Genomic DNA, 27971 nt, shown 5'->3' on the forward strand with positions numbered 1-27971 from the left:
ACCCTAAACGTCGTATAGCAGCTTCAGCTTTGGTGTATGCATGCCATTACATTCCAATTACTTCCCGACAAACATTTGCTCCCACCACTTTTGATGTGCCTTTCAGGCTTTACATCCCCATGTCCACTTCTCCCTGTTCAAATCCCGCTCTATACTGTCTCGCTTCTTTTGTGAGAGATTGCTACTAATCAAACTTTCCAGATTAATCTAATTAATCAAAATGAAGACATATCGATGATCATTAGGCGGTGGATAACTGGATATATAAGTTTGCCACAGCTCTATAAATTTACATTTTTCATTGTGACATGATAAAAAAGCAATTTTTAGAGCATGATTAACCCTAAAACCTATTTGGGTTTCTTAATTTTTTTTTTGATCTGATTAAAAAAAATAAAAAAAGAACCAATTGCGAGCCGCCACATGTCAGTGGGACCCGCGAGTAGTGTCGGTCCTATTTCAACATTTTTGCAACCGATTCTTGGGCATTTCGGTGGGGCCCACCCCTTACTTTTTGGGAAGAACCCCCAAAAAATACCCCGATAATCATGTTTTTACTTACTTTGAGTCTGTCTCCGTTCTTGCCCAAAGCAAAATAAGTATGGACTTCCAACCGCAGTTAAAATAAATATTTAATCAATAAAAAAATTAAAGTGTTTTTAATCAATTTGGTTTAGTGGTATCTTATCAATTTAAAATGAGTTGGGATTGAATCCACCCTTGTGCATTAATATTTGCATAAGCTTTTCATCATGGGAAGGGAAGTTAGGCTAATTTCGACCGAGAGATAAAACGAGGAGATCGAGATGGAAAATCTTTGGTGACCAGGGAACGGCAAGGAATACTGCATTCCCTAAGGTTCCTAAAAAAATCACCATTCACAAAGAATAATAATTCCCTCTAATTTCCTTTCATTCTTTTGTTTGTAGAGAATTAAATAACAAAATTATTTCTTGTTAAATTTGATAAGGAACAATCATTCCTTTTCATTCCTGCTATTTTATTCTCGTACATTTATTTTTTATTCGTTCCTCTTGTTTTCCGAATGGTCACCAGTCAAATCCACTAATTTATTAATTTAAAACACATCCTATTATAAAAAAAAGCACATCCTATTATATGCTGATATCATTATTCCCTACTCTTGAACTCGTTTTGTCCTTTTTCCAATACACTACTTGCCAAATCATAAGAAGTTAAAATATAAAAGTGGATCAACTAATTTATAGAAACCACTAACAACTTTTGACACCCCTCTTGAAAATGTGTTTCAATTTAAATTTTATGCCAGTAATATAACTTTAACTCCACCGTGAAGATTTGATGTAGAGACAAATAAGTGGCTCCATTTCACCATCTCCCAAGCCACCAAAATCTCTCCTAAACCCTTTTGTCACTCACTCTCGTTACTTATTCACTCATTGCCCAGGAATAGTATAATCTCATGTGTGTTTCTTAAATACAGAAGATATGAATATATATATATATATACTAGGGTAAACCCGCCCTACGGGCGAGCGAATATATAAACTATTAATATATATTTATTTTAAATTTTTTATTTATTTTAAATAAAAGTATGATTAACATTTATAAATTTATTAACAATTTAACTATTTATTTTACTATACATTTAAATATATTATTTTTTTCTTTCAAATTTTATTATAGTTTAACTATAATAATTGTCACATAGATTTTTATAAAATTACAGTCGATTGGGTTAAGCATATCGAAGTTATTTTTCTCTCGGTTATATATTGGTTTCATGAATTAAATTATCTTTATATAGCAACACATTGATCAAGCTATCGAGAAACATTTTACATATACTTATCCACAATGCAAAATCCAATTTAAAAAATTTGCCCACAAACAACACCTCATAATTAAGATTAGTATAATACTATTGATCCTTTTGCAACATCAATTTTAGAGATTCTCTTATTCTACAATATATAGTATCTGAAACGTAGAGAAAAAACACATAATGTAGGTATTTATAAAGAAACATGAATATGAACTCGAATTCCGAGGCGAGAAACTGCTTGACATAAATATTGCATATTCTTAAATTTCAAAAAAAGAAGAAGATATATTGCATATTCTTCCCATACGGAAGGCGATAATCAATTTTGGTTTTGTTAATTTTTACAATGAGGCGAGAATCAAATCATTAGTTACAGATGCTGTCACTATAAAAATAAAATATGTTTTTTTTTCAAATATAGCCTCCGAAACTTCATAACCGACACTGCTTCTTGACCAATTAACTCTAAATAATATCTTCGTGAGCATCATATTTTGAAACATCATAAGATAACAGTTCCAGATGAGCTTTTTTAAATTATAATAAAAAGATTCATGAATTTTTCATGTTTCTTTTGGTGTGAGTTCTCATATGTTCACATTAGTTTTTGTCGTGTTAGCTTTCAAATAGAAAAGATAATATAAAAAATACTGCAAGAACACGAAACCTAGTAATTATTAATTATTAGATTTAATTGGTTTACAAAATAAATATAATTTACAAATTTAAATCGGTTTATAAATAAAAATTTGGTCTACAAATTAAAATTGGTTTACAAACCTAAACCAACACATATACTTAAACCTAAAGGGTCATTGTCTTCTTGCGCCGTTAGGGTATGGTGTGTCTCTCTCTTTGTATCTCTCTCTCGATCAGTTCATAACTCTGGGAAGGAGAAGCTCTGCTTGCTTTCCTTTCTAAATTTATCTCAAATTGAGAAACCTAGAGAGATGATAAGAGAGTTTGCCAAGAACAGAGTCCGGGTTCCTTCATTTCTCAAATCAGCGAAATTGAACTTCACCGAACTCGAAATCAACTCGTTGGTTTTGATGGGTTTTTCTTAATTCTCTAGATCCTGAGAAAAATCTTGAAATTCCCAGAAGATGTTTGGGTTTGTGTGTGAATGTTTTTACTTGAGCCGAGATATCTCCGAGTTTGATTTGGAATCGTCCGAGCCAAAGCCCTTCTGGTTTCCTTCTCCTCTTCCTTGCTGGCCACATGGTAAAAGAACCTTTCTTTTCTGGAAATTGCGATTTTTCTCTTTAATTATGATACTGAAAACTGCAATTTTTAGCTCAGTTTTATTATATTTGAGTTTAGAAAGGAGATCAAACATTCTTATGTTGTTTGATCTGCTCATCACATCTATTGTCTTTCTCTCATTCCCCACAGATTTTATTTCCATCTAGATCCTCGCTGCCGATCAACCTCCATGTCCTGTCGATCGCCTCATCTTCCGCAATACTCCGGGTACCAAAAATGTGCTCAACCTCTTTCTCGATCTCTGTGACTGGAGCCTTCTCGCGCTATTTCCACACCACCGATGTGCACCGCCAACGTTGTCATTACCTGTGTGATCGGAAAAAGATGGAAAAATCCTCATGGAGTCTCACCAAAAGAGATCCGACGGGAGTATCCACTCCTAGTTTCTTCCTTTGTCGGAGAAGGTGACGCCTGAAGAAACACTCGACGAAGCAGTCTTTGCAACGTTAAAGAAGAGTTTATATTAGTTTCTCCTTCCTATTCAGTAACCCTCTCTCTTCTCCATGGTAACAAAAGATAACAGGGATCGTAATGCTTGAGTGCAAGAAACTGATGTATCTCGCAACACCAAGCACTGTTATTTATAGTTCTAGATTGAGCGAAGAGTGGGTGCATTGAATGAAACCTTGTGGGTAGGTGAAGTGGATCATTGGTCTTTAAGGATTCAACTAATATCTTTTACTGGATGCATCGGCGGTTACGCATCCATGTCATCGAACTGGTTCGCATGAACATAAAAGGACACCACATGTGACTTGGGTTTCAATAACATAAATTTCATGGCCCAACTACGGATCTCCCTCTCTGCTGAAAGGTGCCATAAAAAATAGCTCACCTACATATAAGCCCAACAAAACATACATCCGATACATTTAAGTTCTTGCTGATGTGTCACTCTCTCCTTGCACTATTTACTGATGTGGAATCCTATGTGGCAGCCTTAGGAGTGATCCAAACACTACTTTATATATAAAGATGTATGTATATCAGTATATAAGCTTTTAATTAGTCTTCTTATTATTAATGGTTAAGCATTAATTCTCCTTGCATTACATATGCTAGGTTTTTTGGTATTTTACCTTGACATTAATCCACGATTGAACATATTGATGTAGTAGATCGATTCAAGCATTAACAATACATATATATAGTCTAGATTAGTGGGAAATAATAAAGTTTCTATTAGAAAAGAGCCCTTAGGGGAAGGTAAGTGGGACGCATGAATAAAGGGGGTTTATATCACCCAACAATAAAAATCACCCAAATAAAATCAATGTGCTTCCCTTTAAACATTCTTCTTGTCATTTTCCTCACAACCATCTTCTACTTTGGCCAACTTTTTATCTTTTGTTGCCGTAAAAAAGAAATTCAAATATGCAAATCTCCACTCACACATTATACATTCTCTTTTTACAATCCTTAGAATGCCCTTTTTGCCGTCTTCCCCTTGTCCTCTTCCTGCTGTACTCCTGATTCTCTTCCTTTCGGAATTTCGTCGAAATATTCAACAACCCTATATTTTTAATTATATTCTCATGCAGATTAAATAATAAGAATATATCGCCCCTTTTCTTCCATATATAACACAACATACGTAACATGACCCCAAACCCTATAGCAACACACTCTCCACGACTCATATTATACCGTGTACGTCATGAGTTCAGTAGCAAGAGACCGAAAGGAACAAATGGTAATCCAGTCTTCAATCGTGTTGCTTCAAGAAAGATTCAGACAACTTCAGAGAACGCGAGAGTTAAGAGCTGAGCGAGAGCTCCTTAACCCTAAACCTAACCACCAAGACAACAATATCTTACAATATTACACCCAACCCGCGAGTTTTGATTTCTTCCAGTTTCTACCTCTTAACTCTCAAACATCCTCGTCACAGCAGCTCCTCTCCCTCTCCTTATGCCCTATCTCCACATCTGATTCCACTGAAAAGCCTAGCTTTTATCATCACTGGCCAAATAAAGACGACAAGAAGAAGGTGGTTGGGACTGATCGACACGACGATGTTGATACGTCTCTGCGTCTCTAAGTTCATAAAGTTTCTCCTCAGTCTTTTTGCTTTTTATTTATACAAATGTGTGTATAACCCTTTCTGGTCGGTATGCTCTTATAAGGAGTCTTGTATCTCTTAGCGAAAAAAAGGCGTCTTGTAGGTGGTAATGATATGTATGTTCAAATGCAATCATATATAGTATTACATGTTTCAGAGCTAATTCTTGTGATATATATCTTATTACAACGATAACGATCTACGTACTCATAAAGTTATTAATTATTGTATGATTGTATCATGTTTATGGATGGTTACCATCATTCCTTCAGTTGATCTACTTATACGTATCGCTGTAAATGTTCCGTCTTTGTACTTTACTATATATATAATTATAACTTATATTCAGCCAAAACTCCATACATTTACTTGAAACTCGATTTCTTTGGTCTCCGCTTGCGCATGATCAGACCCTCTTTTGGTTTTTAATTTTTAATAAATAAATATTTTATAATACAAGTCATGTCATTAAAAGTTGTCGGTCACAATCTAAACTTATTTGCATGTATTTGAGTCAGTACTCTTTAACTCTTATATATGTCAGTAACAATGAGAGATAGATACATAGAAACTAAAAGGCCATTCAATCATAGCTAAACGTTAATTGGAAAATATGTATATTCACACATAATTTAATCTATTAAATTATAGTCTTGTTTTTATCTACTGATAAAGATTTATCATTTAAGTTTTACATGATGATCTTAATAAAACTGACTTATATCATATGTTATAATAATAATATCCTGATTACTCTAACCAATTAAACATCACAATAGAAACAAACCGATTAAATATAAACAACCCGGTAGTAATTAAAATTTTAGACTACATACGATCAACATTAACATCATATCATCTAATTTAAATGAACAATAATACATTAACAATCTGAGATTTGTTTCAGCTAATCTTCGGAATAGGTTTTAACATAAGATAAAAACATGCAATCATTTGTTTTGATAAAACAAACATAAGAGAAAATTTAATTTAGGATAGATAATGGAAGAAGAGGGAGCAGAATCTAGGTAGGAACAAGAAAGGGAAAGGATACGTCTTAGAGATAGAGAAAGAAGACAGTTTATGAGCCAATCTGAAAGAGAAAGGCATTTGGCTCAGCGCCGCAAAAACTACCAGCTCCGAAGGCAAAAGCAGAATCGCGTCGACTCTCAGACCCAAGCGATCACGAAGTGAACCAAGAAACATTAAGCTCACATTCTGATCCCGGAACTAGTAATATATCCACGCTAGCTGAGTCTGATCAATGTAAGGATGTTGTCACAACATTCCCAAACATAAGGTTCATTAAGAACTTGAAAAGATTTAAGAAAGGTTGATAATTACATGATTACAAATTGTATCTTTTAATTAGTTCTTTCCACAAACCTGCATTCAAATAAGAAAAATTTACACTCACAGACACATTTTGACTTTACAATATCACAATAAGACACATTCCACTTGCAACACACATTCTACTTGTGTAATGTCCATGATACCCTCTTAACCAGCACCTCGTTCTCGCTATCTTTTTACTTTTTTGTGCTTTAGTTTTTTTTTTTTTTTTTAATTTGCTGATTTAAAGAAAACAAAGAAAGTCACTTTCCCAAATTCCCAATTCACGAACCCTAATCTTATTTGTTAGATTTTCTATGGTTGCAATTCATTGTCATTTTCTCACCCTAATCCATTTCAGTCCCTCACTCCGTAAATCATTCGCGAATCAAAATCATTTTCTTTTCCACATTTATCTGTTTCGTAGCGGTAGTCTCTGAGCCACCGGCCCACCGTCGAACAAAGCCCCCACACCTGCTCCCGTGAGCAACAGATTTCTAAATGCAAGGTTAGTTAGTTTGCTTTTTTGGCTAATTTGGGAACCCTTTGTTAAAGCAATTTCAGTCAAGATTTGGATATGACAAAATCTCATATCTGGAGTGTTGTTCATTGGTTAAATCTCCATCTCTTTTCTTTGATTGTAATTGGTTAAATCTATAGTAACTGCCCAAAAAATTGGAACTTTTTCAGATATTGTGGATGTGCTGGAGCTATCACAGCACCAAGATGTCTCGTGAAACTACACAAAGAAGAAAGTTTTGGTGAGTTTCGTGCTTCATTCAATACAACACCAATAGAATTTGATTCTAACAAGGCTTGTGAAATTCTTGTGTGTGTGTGTTTTGTCATGCAAAAGAATGGAAGATTTTAATGAGAGCAAGAAAGAGTAAAGATAAGTTTACGCCGTGGAAGAAGTTAGATGGTAACGAGTTCGGTATACAAAACTCCATGAATCTACACGTATGGTTCCCAATAAGCTCAGGAAAAGAGGTACCTCTTAGTTTTTCCCAGGCTTTGACTTAGGCTTCTGGTTAGCTTATATAGTGTGTCTAAACAATTTTTATTAGCGTACGTTAGAAAGCTTATGTTTTTGTAATTGTTAGTCGAATATGGACCTGACAAATCTCTTTAGATTGCTTTATCCAGTTTTTTTCTGTTTGATGGAGAAAGAAATATGATATCCATGTTCATAGTTTTTGTGTCCATGTCCATAATTATATTATAACTATATTATCCACAATAAGGTATCAATATGGTAAGCATAAAGTACTTGTCCACAGATACTAAAAAATTATGTAAGATGATTAAGAATATAAAAACTTGTCCAAGAAAACACATCAATGAAACTTAGTTCATGAAACCTCATCTACGAAAATTTTAAAGAGATTTTCTATATTTTTTATCCATCCATGTCCACATCTTTTTATGTTCACGTATTTTTCTTACATGTTCACAATTTTGCATCCACACTTCTTATGTCCATACATTTTTTTATATAATTGTTGAAATATATAAAATATATATATGAAAATGGATGTTAAAATATAGAGAAAAACAAATTACAATTTATTGTAATAATTATACTTTCTTCAAATGTCTTAAACTCTGAGAAAAAAACAAATAAAAACATAAGAACTTTGCAAAAAGAACAAAGAAAAAGTTGAGAAAAAATAAATAAAATAAAAAAATGCAGCCATCCTCTAGTTTCTCTGAACCAAACGTGAAGGGTACTGCTGTAAAACCACAAGGGGTGGAAGAGGACAATGTGTCCCTCAAGTGGAAAGTGCTTTATCTTGTAAAAAAAGAGAATAATGTGTCTGATGATGTAACGCACTCTTCAAATAATCTACTAACTAATTTTCTTCTTATAGTTTACCGATTCCAACTTTATTAGTTCACAAGTTGAATGAGAACTTCATCAATTAGTGTTTGTAAAAGTGAATCTATTTTAAAGATAAATCTTAGATTTTTTTTTTTAGAAATTCAATCCTTTTGTTTGTTTTCAAACACAAATGAAAATACATGACATTATTCATTTCTTATTTTGGAAAGAAAAAAAATATTATTCAACAAAAAAAATTTACAAAGTCGGAGCTGTATTCAATGTTAAGGTTTACCTTGAAAAAAACATAGTAAAGCTTTAGAAGAAATAATAAAACAGAGCGTATGTTGGAACAAATGCTATAGTGACCCACTTGAGTATCAAAAAATCTATTTTATACCTCTTTGAATTTTAATTTCTTTTTTAATTAAATTTAATATAAAAAGGAGCAAAATGTCCCTAAAACCTGAAAACTTTAAATTATTTACCAACCTAACCATGTAAGTCCGGACCCAAACCCATATATCCAAAACCCAGCCCAGGTTGATTTCATTTTTTAATATTAAAAATTAATATTATTAGTTATACCAGTTGTACTAGTTATATCAGCTGTATTAGTTGTACATTAATTTGAACTAGTTGTACAATTTTATTAGTTATATTAGCTATTCTAGTTGTACAGTTGACAAGAAAAACATAAATTATCATTCAATGGATAACGGTGGCGGATAAATCTGAACAGAATTTTACCAAAGCTGACGTGTCCAAAATCAGACCACAGATCCATCTTTTGATTCGTCAATACCACTCACAAAGGCAACCCCCAACCACAAAACCTTGACTTCAAAAGAGAAGGTTTGGCTCTGAACCCTAGCCACCAAATCTATGAATAATGTTTGTAAACCTCATCCACCACAACTATTATTCATTGTGTGATTAAACTTGTAATATGTTGTGATTAGTTTATTTTCTATAACATTATATATATATATATTTTTTTTCTTTAAAATATAATATTATGTATAACACTGTAATATGTTGTATTAGTTGTATTAGTTATAAAATTTAATATAAAATTATTTGTTTTAACAGTTATTAGTTGTATTAGTTGTACTAGTTGTATTATTTTTGAAAAAAATGCATTTTTATTTTTTTTGTTCTCGAAACCGAAGAAGACATCTACGGAGCCAAAAGGTTGCAGTAGAAGAAGATTCAAAATTCTTTTTTTTCAAAAAAAAAAAAATCATAAAGAAGCCAGCACGATCAAGGTGAAGAGAATGAACAAGCATTCATGATTGGATTTGGACTTGTGTTGGAACCACTTACTCTTTGTTTTTTGTTTCAGATTTATTGTAGTTTAAAGACATGTAGTGTATTTTTACACTTAAGTTATATTGTATTTTTTGACAAATGAGTGGTATGACTACAATAATATTACTAGTTAATCTACAGTAGTATTAGTCTCACTGGTACAATAGGTTTAACAATAATACAACTAGTTTAACTACGTGTTACTATGTTGCCTTAGTTGTACCACATAAAAATACAATTAACTCATTTGTACAGCTTGGCCAGTAGTGAAGCTCGAGATAGTGGTTGACATCGCGAATTGATGACGACCACGACGATGAGTGTGGCGGTTCTGGTAAAAAACAATGTCTATTGCTATGGTGGAAAAAGATGATTGCGGTGACAAACGGCGAGCTTGAATGCCATTTGAGACCACGGGGAAGAAGATCTGCAACAGTTTAGATTGGTGGTCAAAATTGTTTAAATACGCAGTAGAAGCAGGGTCTTAGTGTAGATAAGATAGCGGGTTTTGGTAGAAAGCATTGACAGAAACTTGAATCATGTAGAAAGAACACGATAAAGGTAATAAGATAATTTTTTTAATTCATTCATTAAAGTTGTTAAGGTAATTCATATGACAGAAGTTCATACAAATTAATTTAGGTTGTAGTAGATTTTTTTAAGCCTTTTGGTCCATTTCAAAATTTTGTCCGCATATATCTTTATCAAAGAAATAAGTAAGGTGCAGAGCTGAGCGAGGACTAAAGCTGGAAAAAAAACATGTCTGGATTTATTTCTGCACCTAATATTCCACAGTAGACCCAATGCCAAATAGTGGAGTAAGAACTGACGCAGAAGCCGTGTCCTACATATATAAACAAATACTACTTGTAACAAAAACGTTGTCAAGCTTTCATAGCTCAGTTGGTTAGAGCACCCGTTTAGTAAGCGGGAGGTCTTGAGTTCAACTCTCAATGAAAGCATCATACTTTTTGGGTTTTATATTTCTGATCTCTTTTATGGACCACATTTTGAAAGGGCCCATTCCTTAGTTTGGGTTGACAAAGTATTGACCATATTCTAATTATCTTGCTTCAAATCACAGAATTAATTAGGGTTTTCGCCTTATTTCATATAAATACTGCCTTGGCACATTGCCCATTGTCATCATCTAACTTCGTTCTTCTGTTCTAAATCTTTTCTCCGGTTAGAAACCTATAGATGTTGTTTAAAATGTCTTTATGAAACGTGACGCGATTTTCTCTCCAAGAAATCGATTACTTGACAAGGGGCAACATAGAACAATGATGGTTGCATAACCCTAAAAGTAAACGTCACAAAGAAACCAAAAGGTAGAAGGAGCCTTAAAGGGCTTCTCCGTCAGAAGCATCGTACTAAGGGTCTCATATTCCATCGCCTTGCGGAGCGGCGTTGCTGCCTTTACCGTTTGGGACCGGCCATGACACCTACATTGATTTATTAGTTTGGTGATAAACCTCTCAATTAAGTAGAGATGAAAGGCAGTGATGACTCGGAAATATTCAAGCTCAACAGACCGGAATTAGGCTTTTCTTTCTTTTAATTTGAGAGATTCGTTTCTGTGTCGATAATCCCACTGAACTGAGCCTTTCCAAGCATTGAGTTTCCTAAAAACACTAATCCAGTTTTAAACAATCGTTCTCTCCTATTAATCTTATCAGTGCTTCCAACTTACTTTTTTTCTTCTTTAAACTTGTGTCTGAACCACGACGTATTTGCCAGAGACTCTTAGCAATGAAATGTTTTTACTCAATATTTAGTCCATTTAATTTGTTTTTTTTTTAATCTTTGCCGGATTTGGTATGATATAGACTCTGTTGTAAAGACATTTTTTTTCAAATAGTTGTAAGTTGTTGCGGTCGCACAAACCGAAGTCCCAAGTTCTTGAAACTATCGACCACTTATCTACCTGCTAACAAGAAAGTGACGGGTAGCAAATGGATTTACAAGGTCCAACAATTTTGTTAATTATATTTTGATGCTAAACTGTATTATGAATGAAAGATCGATATATTTCACTCACTTCAGATTAGTACGATGTGAGCTGACAACAATCAGAACGACATTTTTCTAAAATGGTAAACCATCAGAACAACACGCCATCATAACTTATTATGACTTCATACCTTCAAAGGGATGGCTAGGCGCTTTAAAAAATAATCCAATCAAGACTTGAAAATTATCTTACCCTCGGCAGTCTCTTGTGGCATTTGACCCCATCCTATCACTATTCTAACGTGCTGTGTCGCCTTCTGAACCATTTACATTCACCAAAGAAATGAGTTATCAATCAGTACCAGCGAATCGCATTCATTACCCAAATGTTCTCTTACTGAATCGAGTCTCAAGACCAGCACTCTTACCAATTAGCTCCTTAGCCATCCAAACCAAACCTATATATGAACACGTACATTTTATTCAATCTGGCTAGAACCTGGTTCTTTTTTTTAACTCCTGCTTTCTCCATTATTCTTCTAACCTTTGAGGCAGCCTCCAACAATCCACAACGTAATTCCCCCCGTCCTTCGGATCCAACTCGAAATATTTCGTAGCTGCGAGTTCTGGACCACCTACTTTCTTCATGTTCTCGAAGAACTTAAACACCTCTGAAACTTGCTCATGATACCCATACCTAGAGATCAATGAGGTAGGTCCACATAACCTCTTTACTGGTGGGAACTTGATCAAAAACTTTATGCATCAGAGACACTGCTGCATTATTTGAAGTACATATCAACAAGAGACCTATTGACTATAATATTCAAGTCAATACAGCTCTTTATCATGACAGCATGGAGGTATACTGGTCTGGAACTATTCAGTGGAGCCTCATATCGTAATTCATAAAAGGCCCTTCTTGCTCAAGACCCTTTCTCACACACCCTGATATCATTTGCAACCTACGAAAGAGAACCCCAGCTGTGTTGAAGATCACCTGATAAAGCGTAAAGTATTAACAACTTGAATTTCAAGAACAACTAGAGCATATATTCGTTTCCCTTTCAACGTTTTCGTATTAAAATAATGTTTGAAAATTAGTAATCAAAATGTCAAGATGGCCGAGTTGGTCTAAGGCGCCCGCTTCAGGTGCTGGTCCGAAAGGGCGTGGGTTCAAATCCCACTCTTGACATCAATTTTTTCTTTTTTTTCCTAAGTATGGCTGTGGTTTGATATAAACAGTATAAAAATTTATGAATCTAACAATTCTCCTGGATCATTCAAAGAATGTGCTAGCAAGTAGTGAAAAATTGCTATTGCGATAATGCTTTGACTACTTTAACTTTTTCCATGTTATCTGACGACTGAGATAATATTGTATAGAAAACTGCTTGAGCATATCTTTCACAAGAAGATTAACGTGTGTTTTATAGTGATGGTGAAGCTGAAATGCATCATTGGGTCTTAAACAAATTTTATGTCATTGTGCTCTGCAACACATAGCTATGTGTGTTTAACATGAAAAAATTGCAAAGATTGGGTTAAAGCATTTTTGCAGCTAATTATCTCATAAGTTTACCTTCCTTTGCACTCTATAAATTCTTTACGCTGATTCTTTGGCTGTGCGTGTTGCACTTGCAATCCTACTCCAATCACTTGATCCTAGGAAAGGAGACACATGAGAAATTAAAAGACATGATCATTAATGGTTGAGATTTAAAAAAATCATCATTAGTGAAATTCCGAAGATGCTATCTTATCATCCTCTCTTTTTTACTATTCTTCTTCAAAATGTACTTGAAAAAACAAAATAGTTGTCTCACAAATACTGTGACCAAGAAAATGCACAAAGGAATGGAAATAAGGTAGACTTAGAATGCATATATATGGAAGGGCCGGAACCTATTTTCCTTTTCAAGTACATATTGAAGAAGAATAGTAAAAAAAAAAGAGGATGACCAGATCGAACAAAAAAGAGAGAAGAGTAAATCTAATATCAGGTAATTCAATTTATTACTCACATTATTTCGTGTTTGCCTGGCTTGAAAATACTAGATCTCGCGCAAAGACTTGTTCTTGCAACAAGAAATTTGTATGAATTATACCAATAATAGCCAGGTCCAACTATTACAGTTTTTAACTAACACTACACAACTTTAGGAGATACGGTTATTTTATTTGACTATGAGATTGAGGAAGAAAACACAACAATTAAACATTACCATTTTCTACTGAAATGTTCTTAATTAATCTTAAATGTTTACTGAAGGTTCATCCTTAAGACATACAATTTTTGTGTAGCAAAAGCATCAAAGTTAATAAGTGAAATCTTATGTTTTGTGATTGTCTATTCAGAAGAGTATGGATCGCCCAATGGATCACTCGATATCACTAGACACTATTATCCAAAGCGCATTTCATTATTACATACTCCGCTATACTCAGAATGAAGGTGCAAGACGGGTTTGTTATAACTTATAAAGAGTAATACATATAACTACAATGTTCTTTTTATTTCACAAAGTAATACCGATAATAATTAAAGTTTATCTTTATATAGATAAAGCGTCTTATTATCTCTCTTCCGAGTTGACTAACATGTTACACTCAGACAGAGACACCAGTCTAACACGTTCTTAGATCAAACTAAACCAAGAACCCCTCTGACCTCCTCATGATTCCTAGCCCTTATATTTTGTGTCTACCCTTATTCGACACCAAAACCCTTATGGTTACGGCCTTCTTTTGAGGTGTTACATAATCCTAGGCACGTCTTTCTCTACTTATACTTGTAGATTTCGTGGCTTGCCTTAACCAACTTCCCAAGGAAGAGATATTACCATATCTTCCTTTCTGGAATATTTCCAAATCTTCTTCAAAGTCTTTTGGAAATCTTCGCTTGATGATTTACATTTTCTCCAAAGTAAATCATAGCTTGCTTAGCCTCTAAGTAGTCTTTACTTCAGCTCTAAGTCGGCTCCAATTTCAGTCTTCAAGTCAGCTACACAGCTTAACTTCAGTTTCATTTCACGTAGCACTTCTTGTACGACTTCATGTAGTACTTCACGACTGGTACATGGACACTCCGAGGAGTTGTTTTTCTTCAGCTTCTAAAACTCAATCGTTACTACACTAACAATCTGCCCCTTGATGATTGAGTTATAGAATACAACACCCATACACTGCTTTAGCGCCCATACACTGCTTCAGCTCAGCCACCATGCTTCATGCAGTACTTTGTCTTAAGTCTTCCCTCTTGCCTTCAGGATTTTCAATAGTGACTTAAGTGACCTGCTCTGATACCAATTGAAGGTGCAAGATGAGTCTGTTACAAAGAGTAATACATACAAGTACAATGCTCTTTTTTATTTTACAAAGTACTATAGTAGGATAACAATGAAGGTTTATCTTTACATAGATAAAGTGCCGTACTAGCTCCCTTACGAGTTGACTAACATGTCATACTCAGATAGAGGCACCAGCCTAATACATTCCTAGATCAAACTAACCCAAGAACCCCTCTGACCTCCTCATGACCCCTAGCCCTTATGTTATGTGTCTACTACTCTCATTCGACACCAAAATCCTTATGCTTACGGCCTTCTTTTGAGGTGGTACCTAATCTTAGGCACGTCTTTCTCTACTTATACTTGTAGATTTTGTGGCTTGCCTTAGCCAACTTTCCAAGGAATAGATATTACCATATATTTCTTTATGGAATATTTCCAAATCTTCTTCAAAGTTTTTTGGAAATATTCCTTTGATTATTTACCTTTTCTCCAAGGTATATTATAGCTTGCTTATCCTCCAAGTAGTCTTTACTTCAGTTTAAAGTCGGCTTTAATTCCAGTCTTCAAGTCAGCTACACAGCTTAACTTCAGCTTAACTTTAGCTTCATTTCACGTAGCACTTCTTGTACGACTTCATGTAGTACTTCACGACTGGTACATAGACACCTTGAGAATTTGTTTTTCTCCAGCTTCTAAAACTCAGTCGTCACTGCACTAACACAGAATATACCGAAGCACTCTTTTCCCATGGCTCATGTCTTCAGTACAATTATCGGTCAATTGGTTCATCATCAGGAGATCTGATTGAAACTCCTCAGCATCGGACTTCGGTTAGCCACAGAAAAAGCCGATAACCCATATCCTTGATCTGGTCTATGAGTCAAGGGGACATCGACTCGGTGTATTCGGGATCGTGGTGATCCGTATTCTGTTGGAAAATTGCTCATGACAGAGATTCAGATAGGAAGCAGTATGTGTGATATTTATAGGGTATGAGGGTGATCATGAGTGGTTTATTGTCTGAACGGATGTGTGAGTCAGCCGAGTATGGCAAAGGATCGTGATCTGAGCAGGACTAAGGCAGTTAAGTTTGAGCTTTATGTACATGTATCGACATGAATCAATGCGAGAGTTTATCAGCCATGATAGAGACGAGTAAAGGACAGGTCAGGGAGATGACAGACAGTGGGTCAAGTCAAGTGCTGATCGGCAGGATCTGTGAGCCTAAGGATTGTTGGGCCAAGTTACTGTTTTGACTAATCATGTGATGATCATTGTCTGACTGTGGTGTTAGCCTGGTTATCAATCTGACTCTACTGAATGGCTGGATTGGAGACCAAGCCATCTCTCTTTGTTTATTTGGTCATTGAGGATGGTTGGTTGAGTAACTAAAGAACAAGAGGATTCAATAAATTATTTGATCGAGCTATTCGCTAGAAAAGGAAGCATGGCGACGGTGAGGACTAGCAGTCAAAGTAAGATCGAATCATCTCGAGACAGTTATGTACATGTTTTATATGCTGTCATTCTTAGTAGTAATCCAATAGGATGTTGGATTAGACTAGGTGAACAATGAAAACTAAACTAAATCTAGTTGAGGAATATTGCATAAAAAATCCTAAATACATAGAATAATCTGGAAATGACCTCGTTTGGTCCATTCACTATGCATGTGAAGTGAAGCTTCGGTTAATACTTTTGCTAATTAAGCGGATTCAGTTCATACTACATGGTAATCATATCCACGATTCAGAGGTTGATTGTTTTCAGTTTCTAGTTTAGTTTTTGGTTTTTGTTTCTTCCAAAACCATTTTCTATCCAATCAAGTTTTTGATTCCCTAAAAATTAGAAAAACTGATTTTGCAAAAAACTAGTTTAAAACCAATCAAGATTCTGACAAAAAAAGCTTTCCTATAAAATAGGGAAACTGGTTTTTAGATCTTTTGACCAAATTCCAAAGAAAAACCAAAAGCCATGTTTTGGTGGTTTTGTAGAGTGTACGATTACTTTTCATATATTTTTTTTCTTATTTTTTGTAAATATCAATATAAAATACATGACCATTATATGTATAGACTTTCTATCTTTTTGTTTAAGTAATTTTGTTTTAATAATGTGAAATAATTTATTTGTATTTCATATATGTAAAATAAATTTAGATATTTATTTATAATACTAACTAATTGTAAACTAATTGTAAAAACTAGTTATTAAATTCTATAAATATAATTATTGAATAATTATAATAATTATTAGACATTCAAAAATAACTAAAAATTATAAAAAATTAAAATATTTTTTAATAAGCAAATAGAATATATTAATTTTTAAAATAAAAAGTTGCCATTCAAGTTTTAAAAAATAAAAATAATTTAGATATATTTATGATTTGTATTGTAGTATAATATAAGTTTTTTTTAATAAAATATAGTAACTAAAAACACGTTAATGTATTTTTATGTTTTAAATAAGAACTAGCTGATAACCCGCGCTCTGCGCGGAGTGAGTAGATTTAAAGATATTATCACTTTGAATTTGTAGATATTATAAAATTAAAAGTCATAGAAAAAAATCCCCTATATGGTATAAAGTATAGCTTTCACAATCGAACAATACTCACCTTCACTCTCCACATACTCTTAAAGAGTTTCAAGTCGGCAACGGAGTTAAAACAATTTTTGTGATTGCTAGAATGTAAAGCTAAGGAGACAATGGTGAGGAGATGTAGTAACACGTCTAGTATTTATATATGAAAAGCGCCTAGATATAGGGTCTGCACGATTTCATTAATTACGAAACAATATTTCAGTATTCAAAATAAGGTGCGAATATATTACTTGCCATGTTACATAGCAGTGGGATATGTTTGCTAAAGTAAAATAGGAATGCTACATTCGATCTGGTCACGCCAATTAAGAGTAAGAATCAAATATGGATGATTACATATTTGTTTTCAAAATGTCGTGATGATATCATATCAATCAGCAAAGAAACCACATTCGTCAAAGGCCATATACAGAAAGCTCCTCTTTTCATGTCCACCATATTTTCTCACGTAATTCTCGGGGATTGACAATAATTTATTTCATCTGTGATCGACAATTCATATTTGATTCAGGAATTATGGCAAATAACGTATCAACGTATTTAAGTTGGGTGCCTTTGATGCTCAGTATTGACACAAAACTATAATAAAACAATCTCTGATGGTATATTGCATTTATAATTATGGAAATGATAAATCATGGTTAATGTGTACGAACATTTGAAATTGTAATCGACCTCTGGAAAAATATATTGGACATATTAAAAATGTGGACATATTAAAAAATTTCTTGAACTTTCTCATATAAAAATTCTTAAATTCGTCATATAAAAAATGTGATTTTGCCATTAAGAAATTTATATTGCATTTATATATATGTAGTCAAAAATGTTTCAAAAAATAAAAAATATATATGTGGGCTAACTATATAGAAAATGCTATATGATGCATGATAATGAAATAAACTATGAAGAATCTCTGCATATCCCGTAATGAAATACTTGTGTATATTTTCAGCGTGGTTAAAGCTGCTTACGTTTAAACAATGAAAGCGTATGTAGTTTCCATGTAGGTATGCATTTTGTTAGTCAACGTTTAAGCATTAAATGTTAGGGTGGCCAGGTTATTTATTTTGTTAGTCACGAATCTTATAGTATATCTCGTTTTTTATAATGTAATGAGCAATGGCAAATATCGTAATTAATCTAGTTAACTAAGGGTTTTTGTATATATCATGTGAGAGAACTTGTGGAACTGTCACGTAAAAATGACATTTTTGAAATAAACACATGAAGTAAAGGTTAATTTTCTACAATGCTCTTCAAATAATAATAAAGGGATCACAATATTTTGATCAATTTTAATAGTAACTTCTAAATGTTTAATTTGTATTTTTGTTGTATTATTTTAAAATAATGTATTACTTGCTTTTTTTGAAAAACTGAAAAACTACAGCAAAACCAAAAACCAAAATCAAAATCTAAAAACTAAAAACCAAAACAAAAAGCTGAAAATCAAAAATAAAAAGCTAAAAACTAAAAACTAAAAACTAAAACCAAAATCTAAAAACCAAAAACTAAAACTAAAAACTACTCCAAACAATCATCACCTCCATATTTTATTTCATAAGAACGATTATATTAAAACAACTTTAATCATGGTATCTTTAGCATGACCCATTAGTTAATGTTTAATAAAACAAATAAGAATTGACTTGTGGTGTTTCCGAGTTTGATGAGAAGAAAACTCAGCGGGCCACCTCTATTTCACACATTGGTTACGATAAGAAGATATGTAGGAGTAATGCTCTTTTATAGTTTTGGATACATGTTTAGGTTTGTACGTAATGGTGAAAAATAAGAAATAAATGGACATGGATAACATGAAAAAGGTAAAGTAGTCAAAGCATTATCGCAATAGCAATTTCTCAGTACTAGCTAACACATTCTTTGAATGATCCGGGAGAATTGTTAGACTCATAATTTTTTTTACTGTTTATATCAAACCACAAATGAAATGTGCTGGTTCAGATGGTTATTGTGTGATTTTTTCAGTAAAAAAAAAAGAAATAAAAAGGACGTCTCAGCTTATTAGAAAGGATGAGACTACATTCATATGACGCATTGACGCCATGCTTTTAAGTTTTAATACTTAGACAACTCTTTTGGGTTATTCCAAAATTTGTCATTACAGTCGTTGTGCGTATAAAAATCTAAACGCTTCCATTCTCAGGAAAGCTGTCACTTAATTGTTTTAGAACGTGAAAGTTTCCCTCCCATTCCTCATAAACACGCACGTGCCGGTCTCTTGTATGTAGCGATATAGATAAGATAAGCTCAAAAGCCACGAGCAACGCACGTGCCGTCTGCAACACCAGCACATTCTCGTCGATGAATCACCCCCAAACCAAGAATCAGAGCTCCAAGTAGTAACACACATCTTTTTTTTGTTGTAAATTAACAGTTTTCGTAACACACATCTTTTTATTGAATCTCAAGAAGACATTTTATTACAAAAACAACAACATATAATGTCAAAATCTCAAAATCATAGAAACCTAGATAGATATCAGATCAAGATTCCAAATCAGATCTACACCGCCTGGAAAGACTCAAGACTTCTGTAATGAGCCCACACCCTTTCCACCACCACGGCCTCGTAGTTCTTCGTCACACCACCACCATCCTTAGCCGCAATCTTCAGATCGTACTTTTTTCCGTTGATCACTTGCTCCTTCCCCTCGACTATCTTCACGAACACCAGATTCGCTTTCGACTGCTTGTTATGCTCATCAACCGCATACTTCGCGAGCGAAACCACGTTCGGATCCGATAAGTTGTCGATCTTCTTCCACCCGCCGAGATTGCCTTCCACGACGGCGATGAGAGGGAGGAGGATGAGCGAGAGACAAACCAAAGACTTCATCATTTTTTTTCTTTTTCTTTTTCTTTTTGGATCTTAACGACTGTGTCTTCGTGTTTGATGGTTTTTATAGATTTTTTTCAAGAAATGGTGTTGCTTTGGAACGTGGGCAGATAGTTCCAGAAATTTACGGACAGCCCCTATCATCTTACGCGGTGATGAGAGTCTATTGTCGTTCTTACACCGTCAGATTTTGACAACTGGATAATGTCCCACGTGGTTTAAGTTACGGACACGTTAAAGAGTCAACGTAAATTGTCCCGTCACGTGTTTTTTTTTTGCCAAAGATTTATAGTGGAGTAATGGAGTTTATTGGTAGAGCACTAAATGGGCCCATGTTTGTTGGTTTGGGCCGACGTGGAATCGCGTCGGCAATACAGTGATGAATTTATATGACGTCGTTTTGGGTAATGTGTCAAAACCTCTTGAGCAAAGCCTTGTTCTGTGGCAAGACTGACGATATCGCTGTCGTAAAAACCTACGTTGCACGGAAGCTTCATCGAACGTACGCTTCCCGCTTCGGAATCAGAATCGGAATCAGAACCTTGTGGAAGCTTACGGAATCTTGCTTCCAAAACGCTTCTAAAATATTCTCTTTAAAAACACGTTGGAAGCTTACGATTCCGTTTTGTCTCATATTTCTCGGAGCCGTAATGGTCGGGCAGATGCGCTAGCAAATAATGCAAGGAACAGAGTCTACATGTTTACCCATATAGATCAGACCCAGATAGATGGAGGTGCTCTTAGGAGAACCGGCTCGTCTACTCTTCACTTGATCTAGTTTTTAGATGGGTTGGGAGAAAAAAAAAAAAAAAACACAATATCTTATATCAATAAAAATATAAAATTTTAATTTTAATTTATATAAAATCTAAATTTTAATAGTATTGAATAGATTGAATAGAAATATAAAACAATTAAAATTAATACTATAAATTATCTTTATGCATTGAGATATTTATTAAAGATAAATCATATATTCAAATATATTATGTCAATTAATTATAAAGTAATAAAAATAATTAATATAATAATTTAATTTATGTGTATTTCACAGTTTTAATATGAAATCATATAATTATCATAAATATAAATGATTTATTTTAAATTTAAATAATATAATTTTTAGTTCTAGATTTTTTTTAAAAATTCTTATATATGTATATATATATATACGCTTCCAATACGTACCCGCTTCCTAATTTTTTTTTAAATCTCGCTTCTGCGCTTCCATACGCTTCCATACGCTTCCGCTTCCACGTACCCGCTCCCGTTTCCATGTAACATAGGTAAAAACTGTTTAATGATAAACAAACATAAATTACTTCAAGTAATTGTCTATATATAGTGTACTAATACGCCTAGCAAATTTCGCAGATTTAAAAATTAAAATGTTCAAGTTCTAGGATAACAAGATCAACTCAATTGTCATTCCAAACTCAAATCACTAAGGTGAATTCAGCTTAATCTCATAGTTATAACGATTTATCTCTAATTATTCAAATAATCAATTCTCATCAACAACCAAATATATTAATGATGTAAATAAATTAATAACGCAATATAAAATCAGGTTTGATATGTTTGCCGTATTACTTCAAGTAATTGTCTAATAATGTATGTATCAGTATGCACAACAAAAACAACATTGTACATGGTGTAGAGTCTTAACCTAATTTGAAAGCTTTATCTAGTCTTATCGATTGATCTTCTTTGTTATCCCAAAACCAACCGTTTGCTTTTTTTCTTCATTAGTTATTGACATATTTTAGAATACCCTAGCTCATAAAACAATTATATTAACTTTCGATTTCTCCAAAATCAACGGTAAGGAAGAATGGAGATAGTCACAATAAAAACAATACCATGGGTTGATCAAAAAAAAAAAAACAATACCATGTAGGGGTTGGTGCACATGTCTTATCTCAATTTCCATGAAAAAGAGAAGTTTTGTTTTGGATTAGCGCGCTTAGCAAAGGTTGCTTTGTAGTCTATGCATTAACAAACACTTCGCTGCTAAAGTTTGTACTAGGTTAATCCCCAAACCTTCTATGTCTCCAATATTCATTTACCAAAAAAAAAACATTATCGTTAACACCAAAGTATATATACTTTGATAGTCTTATTTATTTTATTCCAAACAAAATACGTATTTACAAACAACAGTACGATATACAAATCTCAAATCACCAGAAATCTTATATATATATATATATTTTTTTTATCTTATATTATATAATTTCTGATGGAGATTCAATTTTACAAATCCCAAATTACCTTATCTTCCTGAAAAACTCAAGGATCGGAGCATTCTTATGTTCCTTGTCAAACACTGATGCCTCATATATCTCTGACCAATCTTCACTATTCCTGACCCCGATTTTAAAGTAGTCTCTTTGTCCCGTATCCATTTGCTCCCTTCCCTCGAGGATTCTAATGAACACCAGTTTATTTTTTGAACGCCTGTTATGCTCATCGACTGCAAACTTGGCGATGTTAACGAAGTAATCACGATCTAGATTCCTAATTCTCTTCCACCGACCCGGTGGCGCTTTTTCTCCTACAACGGAGATGACAGGGAGGAGGATGAGACATAGACAAATCAAAGCTTTCAACATCTTTTCTTTGTTCTTGAACCGTTTTCTTTTCTGATCTTAAAGGTATCGTTGGTTTTGTAAGTTTTATAGCTGGGAAACTTCTTAAAATATAAAGACTAAATATAAAAAAATTGAAATTGATTATTAACAACTTGATAAACTTAGCATAATTATATTTATTTGGCTAATCAAAATCCATTTGATTTTCTCCTCAAATGCAAAAAATACTATTTATATAACAATTTATACTATTAAAAGGGAAGAAATCTTTAAAAATCTACTTATAAAAATCTACTTATTAAAAAACTTTAAAGTATTATCAAGTTTCTATACTATTAAAAGGGAAACAATCTTTCATTAGAATGCTATATTTTATATCACCTTAATTAATCATCTCTACATAGTATGTTTAATATTTGTGCCAAACTAAAAGATTTTGTGACCATATTTTGTGCTTATTAAGAGAAAATAATTATAATAGCATTTATTTTCAAGGGAAGCAATCTTTAAAAATCTACTTATAAAAATCTACTTATTAAAAAACTTTAAAGTATTATCAAGTTTCTATATACTATTAAAAGGGAAGCAATCTTTCATTAGAATGCTATATTTTATATCACCTTAATTAATCATTTATTAAAAGGGAAGCAATCTTTAAAAATCTACTTATAAAAATCTACTTATTAAAAAACTTTAAAGTATTATCAAGTTTCTATACTATTAAAAGGGAAGCAATTTTTCATTAGAATGCTATATTTTATATCACCTTAATTAATCATCTTCACATAATATGTTTAATATTTGTGCCAAACTAAAAGATTCTATGACCATATTTTGTGCTTATTAAGAGAAAATAATTATAATAGCATTTATTTTCAAATATCAAAAAAATAGTGTTTAGATATATTTCTATTGTCATCTATGATGATCATTTATCTGATCCACATAAAGGATGATTTACAATATTTATTAACATATTATATGAACCAAATTTTTTTATACAGAAAGTACAACTTTTATGTAAAACATAATGTATAGAAACATGACAATACTTTAAAGTTTTTTAATTATAATCAAATTTTATACGCATACACGAAATATGTTTCTAAAAATCTAACATTTTATTTGAAATCTAAAACATTAACCAAAAACCGAACCTGAAACACAAAAGAATAATTGTGATACCAAAGACATATTCGAAACAAAAAAATATATTTAATATACACAAAACATTTTAGATACTCAGGATACCGGTTCAGATCTCTGTAAAATCTAAACCTAAACCGACACTGCGGGTCTGAAATATACCCAGTAGATACTTTGCAGTAGACTTGGATCTGAACCGAACATGTAAATTCGGATCGGTTTTTATTCGAACCAGACAAAATGTTTGGACCTAAGAGAGAGTTACATAACAATATACATACAAAATTTTAAATAAACTAATTCATAAATCATATAGTTTTATAAATTCTATGCTTTGATATAATTCAATATTGTAACATAATAACATACAACAACCATTAACATTATTAAACTTTTTATTGTAAAAAAACATGCGCTTTTGAAGCGCGGGTCAAGATCTAAACATATATCCATAGCAAATTTCGTAGATTTTTCTATATGCGGCAAAGAACATTATTTGATAGCTTTATATAGTCTTATCGATAGATAGTGTCATCTACATCTCTTCCTAAAACCAACAATTTGCTTTTCGTCTTTAGTTTATTCAACATATTTTAGAGTACTCTAGCTCAATATACTGTTATATTAACTTCTGGTTTCACCAAAATTGGCATACGATAGGTATAGTTCGGGAGACATCTGATGATATACGATAGTTTTCCTGGAGAAATAGCTCGTTGATCTTAGTTTTAATGATCCCGTTCACGGATACAGTTTATCTTCAACCATTTAAGGTGATATAAGGTGCATTCAACTTACTACCATAATAATAATAATTATCTGTCTCTAACTATTCAAATAATCAATTTTTAACATCTAAATTAATTAAAAAAAACAGTATGAATTAAGTTTGATAGTGGAAGCCTCCTTGGTCTTAAGGGTTCATTAATGCTTCTACACTAAGAGGTCTGGGTTTTGAATTCTAGAAATGTTGAATTAAGTGAAAACATGCTTACAAGAGATCTGCAACATGACGCAAGGAATACCGTTAGGTGTGGATCTCATAGGACAACGCAGGTGATGCAGTCGGGTGTGAATCCTTATAAAGTAGATAGAATTGGCGGTTATAGTGTAGAATCGTCTATAATATTTCTCGCAATTTGTAATAGCATAATTATCCAGTACTAAAAATTTAGGTTTGATATGCTCACATGTTCTTTAGCTCAATTCTTATTGCTTCTAAAATAGAATTAGACTATTATGGTTTGGCTCTCGCAATAGAAACAAAAAGGAGAAAAATTAGACTTCTCACATGTCATGTTAGATGCAGTCTATGAAGTATGACGAGAACATAGCAACAGAACCAACGGTACCGGAAACATATATACACAATGTAGAACCCATAAGTTTTACGATATGGCTAACTAAATAATTTGATATATCATGAAAAAAACTAAAACTAAAATTGTAATATTAATACTAAAATGCGATCAATAAAAAATAGTTTCAAGATGCTTGTTCATTAATTTTTTAACTGTTAGCGACTGTTTTAACGCAATCAGAATTATAGGCTACAATCACATCACAATACCCGAGAATACAAGTTATCGAACCCAATATTAATGTTATACTCTCAAACTAGAAAACCAAAAACGAAAAAAGAAATCAAATGGGAAACTGTTGTTTTGTTTATGTGTTGCTTATATGTTTTTTCCATCATGCTAACAAACCATTTTATAGAAAAATAATTAAAAACACAAATTTCATTTTCCAACATAAGAAAATAAAATTGTTTGATCAATTCAAACTAAATAATATACTTGAAAATTAATTTCTTTTATATATTTTATCGAATTTAAAAGATCAGTAAATATTTGGTTTATATGGATTAGATTAATTGATAAGAAGTTCAATTAACAAATCTAAACTCGAATCCAAGTTCAAATGTGTATATTTGTTGCTTTGTAAATTCAACCAAATTTTGAAATTTTACAAGTTTTTCAAATCACCCACACTGAACATTTATTCCTCATTCAAATAAATTTTATTTTGAACATATGAATACATTATTTGATCCCTTCTGAGTATATATCTATATATCAAAACATACTATTTTGGAGGAGAAAAGAGGTGGGAACTAGTGTTCCACTATTCAACATTCTTCCATAGATCATTTGGTACATTTGAAAAGCAAAGATAACAATTTTTTTAATGGGAAAGACACCTCTCTAGTTAACACTCTCCAACTTGCTTCTCTTGAAGCAGAATGCTAGCGAAAAGTGAACCTTAAAGAGGAAGATGAGGAGGATCCCAAAGATCTTCCCAACATACTTATTGTGACAGTCCCTTTGAATATCTCAAATCCCGATTTGTCAAATTGATGCCTCATGGATTGATAATGACCCATATAGTGGCTTAGAGTAGTCTTAAGGATCAAATGGTGTTGAATCATTCAGACTTCGTGGTTTCAACATAAGCCTCTTGATCTTACATGTTGAGATGGAATGATTGCTCTCGACAGCGTTGTGTATGAGAGATATGCAAGTCCTCGTGGTCATATTTGGGACTAACTGTTTAAATTTAGTGAATATAATACCAATCTGATGGACTGGCCGGCCTTAAATTTAAAGAAAGATGTGTTTCGTTTTTGCAAGATAATTTTAAGAGTGTGAGTTTAATTCTTATCCTCAAATACAGATATGTTTGTGCGGATTCACTAACAGAAAATGATAGGAATAGAGGCAATATATTTACCCATGTAAACCATGTACTCATCTTTAAATATTTGCTGTGGAACTACTTTGATTATGCCTTAGAAGATCTCTTTGTAATGGTGTTGCATCTAAGATCATCTTCAGCCACACTCAATAATTCATTTCAAAATGGTGTACAAAGTAAGAAATGCTCTAATTGCACATTATTTTCCACTTTATAATGGAGTAAACTAAATATGAATTTATTCTATAAATGGAATAAATTTTTTATTTTTCGTTATTTACTTTATTTTTTCCTCTAAAATACAATAGGATTATAGTAAACTCAACTCTATTAAAGAGTTAGTCTATTTTTTTAAGTGAAGTTTTAGTTGAAGATGTTCTAAATCAACCTCAAAAAGATGTTTTTTTGTACAACTCAAAAAAAAACCTTTTTATTTCGTGAAAACATTGTATTTGTATCCATGACCACCACCAATTGTATCATCGAAACCAAAAAAGAAAAAGTATTTTTTATGTTTGCTAATTCGTATTGTATCATACAAACTCTAGTGTTTCTTCCTCTTATGTTTGTTTATCTTAAATGTGTTTTACACAAAACAAAAAAGAAGAATGTTGATGTTAATGTGTCAAGGGGAGGCTGATCATCCTAGCTCGGCGTTTTATTTCCCATCTGAAGGATCAGGCCTGTGAAGGACTCTAACTCTAGATGTCCTCATGAGAAAAAAACTAACCTTCATATCCCCTTTCTATTCTCAATACCCCCATTGTCATTGCAAATACCAAATTAGCCTCTCATTTCTTTAATATATTTCTTCCACCTCATTAACTCATTTATTTCTTCACTTAAATAAACCAACAACCAAGATGGCCCACCAGAGACAACCTTAACCAATCAGAGAAGACCTGGACCACATGTCTTCAAGTTTCTCTCTTTCTCCGCGTGAAGCTCTCCTTCCTCACTCTCCATTGGCGAATTTGAAGCTTCATAAACAGGTTATTCTTGTCCATTTTTGATGTTTTTTTTGTGGAATAGCATTTAAATGTTGTGTATATCATGTGTAATGTAAAAAAAGTAAGAATTAGTGAAAGTTTCGAGAGAGTAAAAACGAGTCTGAAAACTGTGAATATAAATTTCGGGTATATTTTATGTCCGGTTTTGATGAAATTTTTGCTTGACTACTATTAAAAAGAAGCGTATATCTCGCCTAGTATTTAA

General features: G+C 32.9%; 3 protein-coding genes, 1 long non-coding RNA gene and 3 other non-coding genes across 12 annotated transcripts; 5 read left to right on the forward strand and 2 right to left on the reverse strand.

The window, feature by feature from the left end:
• Nucleotides 1-1633: 1633 nt before the first annotated feature.
• On the forward strand, nucleotides 1634-5298 carry LOC111200042. 2 transcript variants are annotated; one of them, XM_048738663.1, is made up of 2 exons: nucleotides 1634-3031; nucleotides 3203-5298. In XM_048738663.1, the coding sequence occupies exon 2, from the start codon at nucleotides 4731-4733 to the stop codon at nucleotides 5112-5114; it is 384 nt and encodes a 127-aa protein (XP_048594620.1). In that variant the 5' UTR covers nucleotides 1634-3031; nucleotides 3203-4730; the 3' UTR covers nucleotides 5115-5298. The 2 variants fall into 2 exon arrangements, with proteins under 2 accessions (XP_048594620.1, XP_048594621.1); XM_048738664.1 differs by having other exon boundaries at nucleotides 3220-5298.
• A 1368-nt stretch (nucleotides 5299-6666) lies between these two features.
• On the forward strand, nucleotides 6667-10193 carry LOC106360670. Of its 5 annotated transcripts, none has more exons than XR_007315711.1 (4): nucleotides 6692-6978; nucleotides 7161-7231; nucleotides 7327-7460; nucleotides 9859-10193. It is a non-coding gene; the product is annotated as an uncharacterized LOC106360670 (long non-coding RNA). The 5 variants fall into 5 exon arrangements; XR_001272802.3 differs by lacking the exon at nucleotides 9859-10193 and adding an exon at nucleotides 9465-9741; XR_001272806.3 differs by lacking the exon at nucleotides 9859-10193 and adding an exon at nucleotides 9468-9741.
• Nucleotides 10194-10491: 298 nt separating this feature from the next.
• Nucleotides 10492-10565, forward strand: TRNAT-AGU. Its single transcript has one exon. It is a non-coding gene; the product is annotated as a tRNA-Thr (tRNA).
• Nucleotides 10566-11098: 533 nt separating this feature from the next.
• On the forward strand, nucleotides 11099-11212 carry LOC125577489. Its single transcript, XR_007315901.1, has one exon. It is a non-coding gene; the product is annotated as a small nucleolar RNA Z107/R87 (small nucleolar RNA).
• Nucleotides 11213-12670: 1458 nt separating this feature from the next.
• On the forward strand, nucleotides 12671-12751 carry TRNAL-CAG. Its single transcript has one exon. It is a non-coding gene; the product is annotated as a tRNA-Leu (tRNA).
• A 7106-nt stretch (nucleotides 12752-19857) lies between these two features.
• On the reverse strand, nucleotides 19858-20390 carry LOC106360671 (cysteine proteinase inhibitor 4). Its single transcript, XM_013800309.3, has one exon. The coding sequence runs from the start codon at nucleotides 20320-20322 to the stop codon at nucleotides 19987-19989; it is 336 nt and encodes a 111-aa protein (XP_013655763.2). The 5' UTR covers nucleotides 20323-20390; the 3' UTR covers nucleotides 19858-19986.
• Nucleotides 20391-22589: 2199 nt separating this feature from the next.
• Nucleotides 22590-22934, reverse strand: LOC106359606 (cysteine proteinase inhibitor 4). Its single transcript, XM_022690533.2, has one exon. It carries the CDS (start codon nucleotides 22932-22934, stop codon nucleotides 22590-22592), a length of 345 nt encoding a protein of 114 aa, XP_022546254.2.
• Nucleotides 22935-27971: the final 5037 nt, after the last annotated feature.

This window comes from Brassica napus, chromosome A8 (assembly GCF_020379485.1).
Source record: "Brassica napus cultivar Da-Ae chromosome A8, Da-Ae, whole genome shotgun sequence".
Taxonomy (NCBI): domain Eukaryota; kingdom Viridiplantae; phylum Streptophyta; class Magnoliopsida; order Brassicales; family Brassicaceae; genus Brassica; species Brassica napus.

What these genes read in the sequence shown, in the direction of transcription:
- LOC111200042 (XM_048738663.1), top strand. Translation starts at nt 4,731, where the DNA reads ATGAGTTCAGTAGCAAGAGACCGAAAGGAACAAATGGTAATCCAGTCT.
- LOC106360671 (XM_013800309.3), bottom strand. Translation starts at nt 20,322, where the DNA reads ATGATGAAGTCTTTGGTTTGTCTCTCGCTCATCCTCCTCCCTCTCATC.
- LOC106359606 (XM_022690533.2), bottom strand. Translation starts at nt 22,934, where the DNA reads ATGTTGAAAGCTTTGATTTGTCTATGTCTCATCCTCCTCCCTGTCATC.